An 11,253-nucleotide genomic window follows, 5' to 3' on the forward strand; every position below is an offset into this window, starting at 1 on the left:
ACACAAGCAGCTGCTATTAAGAACAGCTGCGGCTGCTAAAAGGGTGATCTTGAAGCAGCCTAGAAAGTGCTTACAAGTTGAATATCGGGACCAGGCACGTCTATTGGGACCAGGCACGTCTATCGGGACCAGGAACAGGACCACTTGCAGTCTATTGGCTGGGTTCCTCCTCCTGACCCCACGTGGGAGCCTCTCTCGCGACCAGAAATCCTACTGCCTCCAACATCCTGGGATGAAGTAGGGGTGGGGGCAGGGGAGAAGGTTTTTAGAATTAGCATAATACAGAGAATCCAGGGTGAGCCTCAAAGGGCTGGAGTTGGATCCCACCTCAACCCTGCAGTAACTGTGAGTTACTTAACTTCTTTGGACCTTGGGTTTCTTCCTCTGGGAGAGGCAGAAACAACACCTACTTCAGAGGGTTGTTGTGAGCAATCAAAACGAGATTAGGCATCTGGAAGTATTTCGTAGACTATGCAGGACGAGGTACAAGTAAAGCCTTATTAGGATCCCATGAAAACTGCCGTTTGACCCATAAATCATCTAAGATAGGACTCACTGTTTCCAGCCTGGGGCTATCAAGGGTGAAATCAGAGAATCACAAGACTACAAAGGGCCTTTTGAAGACCTGTAATCCAACCTTCCTACATTGTCCTCCTCCCCCTAATCCCCGACACTGCGAGCAAGTGCCTGGCCAAGGGTGGCTCCACCTGGAAAACCTCGACCTGCGGGAGTTCCCCATAGTCCAAAGTAGGCAGCCCATTCCCTCTACCTCAAGCCGAATCTGCACACAGACCACTGCGCCTTGGAGAGGCCAAGTCAGACTTGCTATCATTTAAGCAGCAAATTTACCCCCACCTAAGGGTCTCTGTATATGTTCTGTCTACCTAGAATACTCCTAATTTACTTAGTCTTTGCTTCAAATGGTTGGCTCCTTCTCATCTTCCCATTTCAAATGTCTCTGCTTCACTCCAGCCCACTGAGTCACACTCTCTAGCATAACTTTCTGCACTTCTTTGATAGTGCACGTCCCTGCTTATTTGCATACTGAAATCTTACAAAATCTCCCAGTGAACCATAGTCCCGTGGAGGCCGTGACCTTGCTTCTCTCATTCAGCACTCTGCGCACTTACACAGTGCAGTAATGAACACCAGCACACAGTAGGCACTCCCAACTGTGTTGAATGAATTCACGAACGGATGCTTATACGATTCTACACACATTGTAGCTATACAAACGCTAGTTGGGAGAACCAGAAAAGAAAACAAAACTTATACCACCTCCCATTACTGACTCAACTCACCAATACTAATCATGTCTTCTTGCATTGAGGGAAAAATACGAAAAATAAATAAATTGAACAACAGCTCCCCATGCTAGCTTTTTTCATAGCAGCACTGTACCTAGTTATCTGTCCCTTTATCTTGTGCAGAGGGCACTTATGAAAAGACACTTAAGTGGACAAAAAACCAAGTAGCTCTTTCCTAGAGACAGGGCCTCACATAACAGTATAATTACGAATGTCCTTAAAGAGATCACACAGCGGCAAATCATCACCCAGGTCCATTGTGAACACCATCACAGACCCTAAGAACAGCTGGGCAAGGCCTAACAATCAGACCTGGAGAATGCAGACCTATGGGGCAAGTACTTACCCATCCCGATCTCAGCCAGCATCACTCACTAGCTATCCTTGGCCCAAGGGGAGAGCAGAAAAGCCCAGAGGGGAATGAAAACTGCTACCCTTGTCTGGGAATCCAGACTCAGCTCAGCAACTCATGGAAGACATCTAACGGTGGAAAAACCCACTGGCTCTTTGCAGACCATGCACTGTAGCAGAAGACACTAGAGATCTGGGTTGAGTCTTGTTCCATGACAACATACTCCATGACCTCCAACTCATCACAGAGTCTCAAGCACCCCCACCTGTGAACGGAGGTTAATAGTTCCTACACTACTTCCGAAAGGCCTGTCCAGAGAATACCCTTCCACATCAAATGCGAACATGATTATAATCTATAAGGCACTGCACAAAGCTAACTTATTATTACTGATGGCAAGGAATAGTAGTCTATAATAAAGAATTGTTGGAATTCAATTTCAGAGTAGGCATCTGGAAACTTGGAAGCTGCCTGATAAGCCTATGAAAAGCCTTCATGTGAAAGATGACTTACGCCCTCTCTGCATTTCATAAAGCCCCAAAGGTGGAACTTCCATGCAGGAGTTCCACGAGGACCCCCACTGGCTATGGAAGAAAAGTCAGGATCTACAGGAAAGGGGACATTCCCACAACTCACTGTTTGCTGTTCTTGGTCAAAAAGCTACAGCAATCTGGGTGGCTCAGTGGGTTAAGGTTCTGCTTTCCACTCAGGTCATGATCTCAGGGTCCTGGGATTGAACCCCTGCATCGGGGTCTCGGCTCATCAGGAGGCCTGCTTCTCCCTCTCTCTCTGCCTGCGTCTCTGCCTACTTGTGATCGCTCTCTCTCTCTCTCTATGTCAAATAAATAAATAAAATCTTTAAAAATAAAAAGTTACAGTAATCAGTTGGCACATTTCTTAAATAGCCCTATGATAAGTCTTAAGGTTATTATTCTTGGAATGGAGAAAAAACTACCAAATAAAAAGACTGGATCAAGATTTTCTTGACTCCAGAGAAGACCACTTAGCATGGCTTTCCAGAAAGGAAAATTCTTAGAGACAATGTCAGAAAGTGCTCACTCCTGAAATTGAGGCTGAAATAAGAAGCTTCAGATAGAAAGACTCTTTCAGAGTGAATCAAAGAACTTAACACCAACTGTGTACCTCACTGAGTGCTGGAAAGATAAATAAGCCTTAGATTCTTTAACCTAGCCAGGGGAAGAATGTGCGAAGGGCTATAAAGGTGGGGGGGAAGGCTGTTAGAAGAACGCAGAAGCAAGGTAAATTTTTTTTCTCCTTGGAGAGTTACAGGAAAACTTCATGAGTCAAGTGGCCTTGGAGTTGGAGCTGAAAAAGGCAAAGGAACCAGAGGTAAGGTGTCATTGCTTAGCAGCTAAAATGCTTTAACCGTCTCTGTGACAGAGTTTATCTTGACAGGCTGGTGAGGCCTATGGGCTTCTGTAAAAAGAACAGTATATTTAGATGAAAATGATAAAAGTACACAGGACTTTAAAGCAAATCAATATTAAAGCAAAAACATACATTTAAAACGTACATTTGTGATAGAATACAAGTGATTCTTTACTACCGCATTACATGAAATCTCGCAGCAAGTCTAAGAGACACCATCATTTTACAGCAGCAATAAACAACTTTTTGAGATACCGGCAAGAATTATAATGTGAACTGAAAATATTTGATTTCTAGTGGCAAGAAACAGAAAAAAGATAGGTACTACTAATACTCCTATGACTCAGTACCTCCTTTTATAATGGAAGAAAAGTATTATATTTCAGTTAATTAATAAATTAATATTTATTTAATATTTAAATTAAAATAAATTAATAAATTAATATTTATTTAATATTTAATTTTATTAATAAATTAATCAAAATAAAGCTGTCGGGTCACCTGGGTGGCTCAGTGGGTTAAAGCCTCTGCCTTTGGCTCAGGTCGTGATCTCAGGGCCCTGGGATCGAGCCCCACATCGGGCTCTCTGCTCGCAGGAGCCTGCTTCCCTCTCTCTCTCTCTCCCTGCCTGCCTTTCTGCCCACTTCTGGTCTCTGTCAAATAAATAAATAAAATCTTTTAAAAAATAAATAAATAAATAAAGCTGTCATTTTTCCCATTCAAGTTCACACAGTCCATGTTATTACTGCCATAGACCTAGGTTAAGAAGTTCTCATAGAGAAAACAGTCGGAGCAAAAGAAGGAAATGGGACGTGGGTAGATTCTGTAACAGTCCAGAGCATGTGAAGATGCAGCTAGGAGATGGCCCTGGAAGGAAGATAAAACCCTCACGAATCAACAGCATCAAGGTTCAACAACTATTAAATCAGATTATTAAATCAGATTATGTGCTCTAAGTTCTGGAACAGTATCTTCTTTTGGAATAAGAGATGAATGAAAGAAGCTAGGAGAACATTTGTTTTAGATTAGAACTCCTTTTTCTAAAGCGTGGGAGATGACAGCATATCGATAAATTTACCAAGAGAAATCATGCATCCATATGATGTAAAACTGTGTGCACGTAAGTATGAGTGGGTTTACGTGTGTGTATAAACACAGATGTCTAGGGAGAAAAATGCATGTCAAAATATTAATAGTGATTCGAATGGGGGAATGATTTTGCTTTATTCTTTGTATTTTCTATAATTGGAAAATGGGCAAAAAGAAGTTCCAAAGAGGCTAGGAGACTTATTCTGGGCAACACACATCCCACACAGTACAAAACAGAGCTGGTACTAGAACTCAGACATGTCCTTCGTTTGTCCCGCACAGAGATTTTCAGATTTAGAACTTAATGCACCCGAACACATGAGATGACTATAATTATTTGTCCCAACTTACATATTCAGAAATTGAGGCTAAGAATCTAAGTGACCTGCCCAAAGTCACACAGCAAATAACACAAACAGTGGGGGCCAGAATCCAGGTCTCCTTCCACTCTTGACAGCAGAGTAGTATCTTTGTCAAAAGCAACGGTTTCATCAGCCTGACCCCGGTTAAGTCCTAGCTCTGCAACTTCCCTGCTGGTACACTTGGGAAGTTCCTGAATTTTACCCTGTAATTCTTTTTCCAAGGGTTATGGTGACAATTAAATGATACAATGTTGTAAAGACCTATAACAACCTCTGGTACGGTCGCCATGCCTCCCTGCCTCTGTCCCAGGTGGAAGGACTCTGTTTCCAAGAACAAGGAGGCATGTCTGCTCATTAGGCTCAGCAGCCTGGTCCTAGGCTCCATGTCAACTGGAATCATATTCGTTGCGTAAAGGAGCAGTTCTGTTGGATGGGAAATGCGCGGCATCAGGCCTAACACAGGACAGGATATCAGAGTGCTGATCAGACAGTTTGAGGAGCTCCCAGAATTCAGATTCAATAGGTCTGAAAGGGGATCAGAGATTCCAAATTGTTTAAAAACAAACAAAAAAAGAGCTGCAGGAGAGTCTAAAGAGCTAATATTCAGTGACAAGTTCTCAGCTTGACAAGAGAGAATCTAATGTTTCTATGTAAGCAAAAGGGGGCCTAGTCTAATCATGAGCAATGCATTATCCAATGGGCAACAGAACAAGGCATCGTGGGAAGACCCAGAGTCAACAGTTCTAGGACTCTTCTGTCAAGGGCAAAGATCAACAATGCCCAGAACCACCAAGGAAGTATTGAGACCAACTGAACGAGCAGCAAAAATAAATATCCAGAGGGCTCTCCCTGCCCGAGATGCATAATACTTTCAATGCTGGAGTACGCTTCAAAGATGTTCTTGCCCGTTATTCAGATACAGCACATTAGTGACTAGAACTCTAAGGGGCTTACCAAGACTTGGAGGCCCACGAGGCAACGAGAGAATAAATTCCCTCAGTAAATATTGCTGGATAAATTTATTAAGAGAAAAATGGCATTCAAACATGAGCAAGGCCGGGCCTCAAAATGGTCTACTCAAAAGACACAGAAAGTGCCTAAAAATATGGTAGGCCTAGCAACTCTCAGAAGCACCACACTCTAGGATTTTGAGATGGCTAAGATGTACTTATGGACCGAAATGGACACAGAAGCCAGTAAACTGCTTTCAGGGAAGTTGTAGGCAAAGGAGAAGAGAGAAGGGTCTCCAAGGGTCTATGTGAATTTCTCCAAGTTTCTGCTCACTATGCTATCCTCAGGACCCTGCATCTTGTTTGGCCACCAGTATAACATTTGGTAAGTATTTGTTGAATGCAGAGGCATGAGAATACTTATGTGCACAAATTTTTGGAAGAAAATGACAAACATTGATGGATTTATGCAAAGTGGTTAGCACAATGGCCAGAGCATGGTAGGAGGTTAACAAACGGCAGTGCAAGGTAGAGTTAGCAATGACTTCCATGGCCAGAGCCCATATTCTCTTAGGCTGCCTCTAGTGGTACTCCCTAGTTCTTTCTGAAGCCAACCTACAGAAGTAATCCCAGCCTAAATTCACTAGATTTTCTAATAATGCCCATTTCTTTAAATAAATAATAAAATCATGTATACATTCCTTTTCAGTTTACAAAGCTACCCATGTTTAATAGATGAAAAAACTAGGACCACACAACTAGCAAAGCAGCAGACTAGGACTAGAACCACAGATTTCCACATTTTATTAGAATGACCATTTTCTCAACCAGAAATTCAAACAAGTGCTTTTATTATGGAATAAAATACTTGAACTCGGGTTGTTCCAGAAATCAGCTCAGATGCTGCCTGGATCACTCTAACAGTGATCGCTGAAATCAGAGACAAAATCCTGAAAGAAGAGGTAGCATTTTTTTTTTTTTTTTAAACAAAACCCGTCCTCTGGATGTAATGCATTTATTCTTAATAGTTTCTCAAGCAGGAGAGGAGGAACATGCCTGAGAGGCAGGGTATTGTGAGTTTGAGCAACATCTGTACGATTTATTAGCCCTGAGACCCTGGGAGGGCCTTAACCCCAGGAAATTTCAATATCCTCATCTGTTTAACGGGAAAGTAATACCTACTTCTAAGACCATGCAAAGTTCTTGGCACTAAGAAGGCAATCATAAATAAGAGCTGTCCTAATAACTCTGCCATGGTATCTACCATTTGGACTATAGGGTAAGTGACTGCTTGTCTCTTCCCTGGCTTCTAGTTTCTGCCTAGCCCCTGTTGTGCATCTGTCCAATGGGGACACAACCAGGCTCCCTCCAACCTCGCAAGGGAATGAAGATAACAAAAGAGCTGGCAGAGACATTATGCAAATACCAAATATTATTAAAACATTAATGAACTCTGGCAATTTCCCTGAATTTTGATAAATGGTGTTTATTATGCACTGCCAGCCTCTCACACAATCTGGGCTCTCAAATATTAACTAGATAATAACAGCAATCAGTCTCCTAACAGACCAAGGTATAGAGAAATAAAGAGTGAGTCTAGAAGTTTCCAGCCAACATCAGCCTCAAAGGAATCAGAATATCTGTACAAACACAGAACGTCAGGACAGATCACAGAGACTGCAGTGACCACCAACAGCCTCAGACCAACCCACAGCCTATCCAGAACTCTGCTTTGATAGAACAATGGACTTTCTTGGGGCTGACAGGTCACTGGTGATGACAACTGTCTACCACCACTTTATACTCTTCTGCACAAAGTTGCCTCCAAAGTAGACCCTACAAAAAAGGGCCTGAGAACAGGCCTTCGGTCCAGACTAACAATTTTATACAGAGAAAGTAGCTGCTCCCCACCACCCCAGCCGCCTGAAAACAGAGGTAGCGTTATCCACAGCTCCATTAAAGGGGCTTCCACCAAATGCCTCTACCATTTCACTCCATGCGAGGGGATAATGTTTTTAAGCTGCAGACAATCCTCAGGTACACACAGCTCAGACAGAGGCAGAACAAAGCCAAGATGAGTTGTGCCTCCCTGCCCCCCAAAAACCTCCCAGAAATGAGGGCCTGGTGCCACCCCAGTGACACCTTAACAAGCTGAGGGTCATTAAGACACCTCATTTGCATATTCATGAAAGACTCAAGGCTGTGGCAAGTGAAACAAAGTGCACAAAAAGAGATTTTGTTTTTTAAGCCAAGCGAAAATCCGCTTTAGAAAAAGTAAATCCACACGGGGACCCTGGCTGTCGCCAAACCTTCACTTGTCTAGAGCAGCCAGCACCTCATTAAAGGAAGGCAGGGAACTCACTAATGAATGCAGCACCACACACAGGCAAAGCCCATTTTGCCATCTGCCTTCTAGTGTCCAGAGGGGCAAAAGGCTTAAATGACACTCTCCTGAATTTTCTCTCCTGCAGGTGGAAATACCAAATTCCCCGGGGGACAAGAAAGCCTTCTCTCACAAGGTCAACCAGATAAAAAGGGATAGAAGGTAATTTAGCTTAACTGTCAACACAATACCTCTGGTGACATCAAACGCAGGTATACATTAAGCACCCTGGAATAATTCACCCTTCATATATGGGTGAAGGTTTGGCTCAATCAGTGTCTCAGCCATGGGGTTAGCATAGAAGTTCCTAATGAGGTGGGTATTTAAATTTACTCCTCCTCCCCTCCCCTCCCATTTTCTGTTGCAGGATTATCCTGTGTGATGGTGACCCAGAACCTTTCTCTAGAAAACCACCTAGAGCAGAAGACACCAGAACTGACGCAGGGGGCTGTAACAACACAATGGCAGACTTCCATTATTTATGTCAAAGAGGAAGGCCATGATTAAGCAACTGAAATCACTGCCCTGAGCCTTCTCTGCGTATCCCCACCCTTCTGCCAATCACTGTACCGGTTTTCAGATCTGCAAGCTCACTCCCACCAGGTTAGGGAGTTGTTTAAACAACAACAACAAAACATTTAATTCATACAGACGGTTGAATGGCAGAGTAGCTCAAAAGAGAGCTTTTCAACCCCATACAGAATTTAGGGCAACTTGGGCAGTTTGGAGCAAAAGGTAAAATCCAGCCCCAAGTTTTCACATACTTTTTCCAACTTCCCAAAGCATTATTATTACCGGCCCCCAAACGTTCAATCTGTAAAACCCGCGACTTGGACTTGGGCTTCGGAGAAGAAGAAAACCCAGAGGAAAGAAGGTAGCCTAATGACAGAACCAGCAACGACCAACAGCCGGCTGTAATCCAAGTAAACTGGAGCAGGAAAGCAAAAGATTCTGTCTTCCTCTGGGGTCAAAGCCCTTTTTCAAAAAAATTTTCCACGACCTGGAAAACTGGCTGAGGATGGATTTGTAGAGGGCACAGAGGCGCGTGTTAGGACAGCTCTACACTCGAATCCCAGTTCTGCGCAACGTTAACCGTCAGGCCACGTACTGCATGCCCCCAGGGTTGCACTAGTGGAGCCGCAAGCTACGTGGGAGGGAGGCTCCCAGCAGCGGACACTCCTACACCCCAGTAGCAATCATTCGAAGGACAGACACTTGCGGAGGGGGTGGGTTCCGGGTCTGCTTAATTATTTCCCTTTACACACCATCCGACAATCTGTTGAAGGACCAGTAGGTGCCGGGCTCCGGGGTGGGAGTGGCGGCGTTATTCTATCCCCCCGGCGTCTCCGGGATTCGAAACTCAGGGCGCCTCGCCCGGCCGGCGCATGGACAATACACAAAGAGGAGGAGCCCGGCGCTTCTTGGGGTCCGAGCTCTCAGGCTGGTCATTTTCGAGCTGGGAATCAGAAATTCCGAGCTCAGCAAGAGCCCTGGAAAAGCACAGGAAATGCTTCCGAGCGCTTCAAAGGGAAGTCGATTTGCAAATCAAAGTTGCACGAACTCCGGGCGCCCAGCCTACTTGAGCGGGTTACTAGGGAACACCCAACAAGTTTGGTCACCGGGGGCTTGGCATGACAGCGCCGCGCCGCAAGACTAGAGAAGCAACTTGTCGCTCGGGCGCGGAGCCAGAGCCCCGAACTGTCTCCGCGCCCCAAGCTCCGGACGGGACCCGAGACTCGGCGCTCATCGGAAGGCGCAGGTCCGAACCTCCGAAGCCAAACCCCTGCATCGAAAGGCGCCTCGGGGTCTCACCTGAACCGCGCCGCTTCCAGGGGCTTCCCTCCAACAGTGAGATGTTTCACCACGAACCCTTCAGCTGCTTACAAGCCCCCCCGGCCGGTGAGAAATTAACAAAAGAGCCAGCGAACGGGAGTAAAAGGACCCGGCGCAAAGTATACTAAAGAAGGGAGCTCGGCTTGCGGCGGAGAAAGAAGGGGAGGCGGAACAGGGATGGGTTCTACCACAGGCACCCGGCTCCGGGAAGGAAACCAAGAAGGAAAGAGAGCACGAGAAGGGGGAATGGGTTCTCTACCCCGCTTCCCATCACACACACACACACACACACACACGCCTCCCCCTTTTTCCTTCTTACCCAGCATGGAAAAGATGAAATCCTTGGCGGTGTGAATCTCCAGCGCTCTCTGGTCGTCGTATTCCCGCTGGTCGTGCTTCGTGAATTCTTGGATGAGTTTGTTCAATTCCTCCACCCGAGCTCCTGACCTGAAATCCAGCTCCGGGAACGTTGGCTTGTTGTTACAGCCCAGGGAGGCTGCCTTGCTGGCGGTGGGAGCCGCCATCTTCATGCAAAACGCGCCGAGTAGCAGCTCCGCGGCGGCGGCAGCACCCACCCCCGCCCCCCACCCCGCCCCCCCGGGCCTCCTCCCCTCGCCGGCTCCCTGGCTGCGGCCCCGGCCCGTGGGCGGGCTGGCGGGCGGGCGTCTAGGCGGGCGGTCCCGGCTCGGTGCGCTCCGGGCGTCCCGGCTTCGGCAGCAGCTGACTGCAGCGACGGTGCGTGTGTGGCCCCGACACCCTTCCCTGCGGCCCCACACCGGCCTGGATGCTGCAGGTCCCTGTCCTCCCCTGGCCCTAGCTGGCCGCGGCGACAGCGGTCGTAGAGCCTACCGGAGCCTCCCTCCGAGCGAGGAAAGTGAAGTGGAAACAATGTGAAATTCACCAGCTCTGAAATCAACAAGCTGCCGGCTCCGCGGTTACGGAGCTAGCGCCGGCGTCCCCATTTAAAGGGACAGCGCACCCAGTGGAAAGAAAAATAAATAAATGACAGAGGTCTGCGCGCCTATGCCACTTGCCAATCTGTACTCGGGCAGACGTGCGAGTTGTGGACGTATTCTTTCTCAACCTCCACCCCCTTTGGGGGCAGGGCTTGCCAAGCTCATTCAAGGAGAAGGGAGTCTTCCTCTGTCTGATTTTAAGGGCGGTGCTCTGATCGAGGGCATCTCTACGGGGAGCATTTCCATCTCAAAAACTCCCAGTGCCTCAGATGGTGAAGGAACCTGCCTTAAGAAATGTGAAACCAATCTTCTGACCTTTTCTGCGTAGATAGCCAAACGTGATAGAATTAAGCATGTCAAAAAGAGTGCCCACCACGTGCCATATAGATACTCCCATGAAGCACTACAATACCCCTATCTTTGCCCTAGGTAATGAATTTTCCTGGATAACACCTTGTCCAACTTAACATACAATGAGTTAACGAGGCACAGCCTGCTCTTTAGAAAACCCGAAGTGTGGTTGAGGGTTATGGGGGAACAGAATGAATTGCCCCAGGTTCCCAATGAATGTTGAATGTCCAGGTGAGAATTCTCTCGGGGCACCTGGGTGGCTCAGTGGGTTAAGCCGCTGC

At 46.5% G+C, this 11,253-nt stretch overlaps 1 protein-coding gene across 2 annotated transcripts in view; it reads right to left on the minus strand.

The window, feature by feature from the left end:
• LOC116862374 (protein MB21D2) overlaps positions 1–10,738 on the minus strand; it is a 109,530-nt gene extending 98,792 nt beyond the window's left edge. The window contains exon 1 of one of the 2 annotated variants that reach the window (XM_032849652.1): positions 9,985–10,738. In XM_032849652.1, the coding sequence (XP_032705543.1) occupies positions 9,985–10,195 (211 nt within the window). In that variant the 5' untranslated portion in view covers positions 10,196–10,738. Of the gene's footprint in view, positions 1–9,644; positions 9,665–9,984 lie in introns of those variants that run through there. The other variant, XM_032849654.1, reaches the window with a different exon arrangement.
• Between the last annotated feature and the right edge of the window lie 515 nt (positions 10,739–11,253).

This window comes from Lontra canadensis, unplaced genomic scaffold, assembly GCF_010015895.1.
Source record: "Lontra canadensis isolate GAN:19392208 unplaced genomic scaffold, GSC_riverotter_1.0 scaffold237, whole genome shotgun sequence".
NCBI lineage: Eukaryota > Metazoa > Chordata > Mammalia > Carnivora > Mustelidae > Lontra > Lontra canadensis.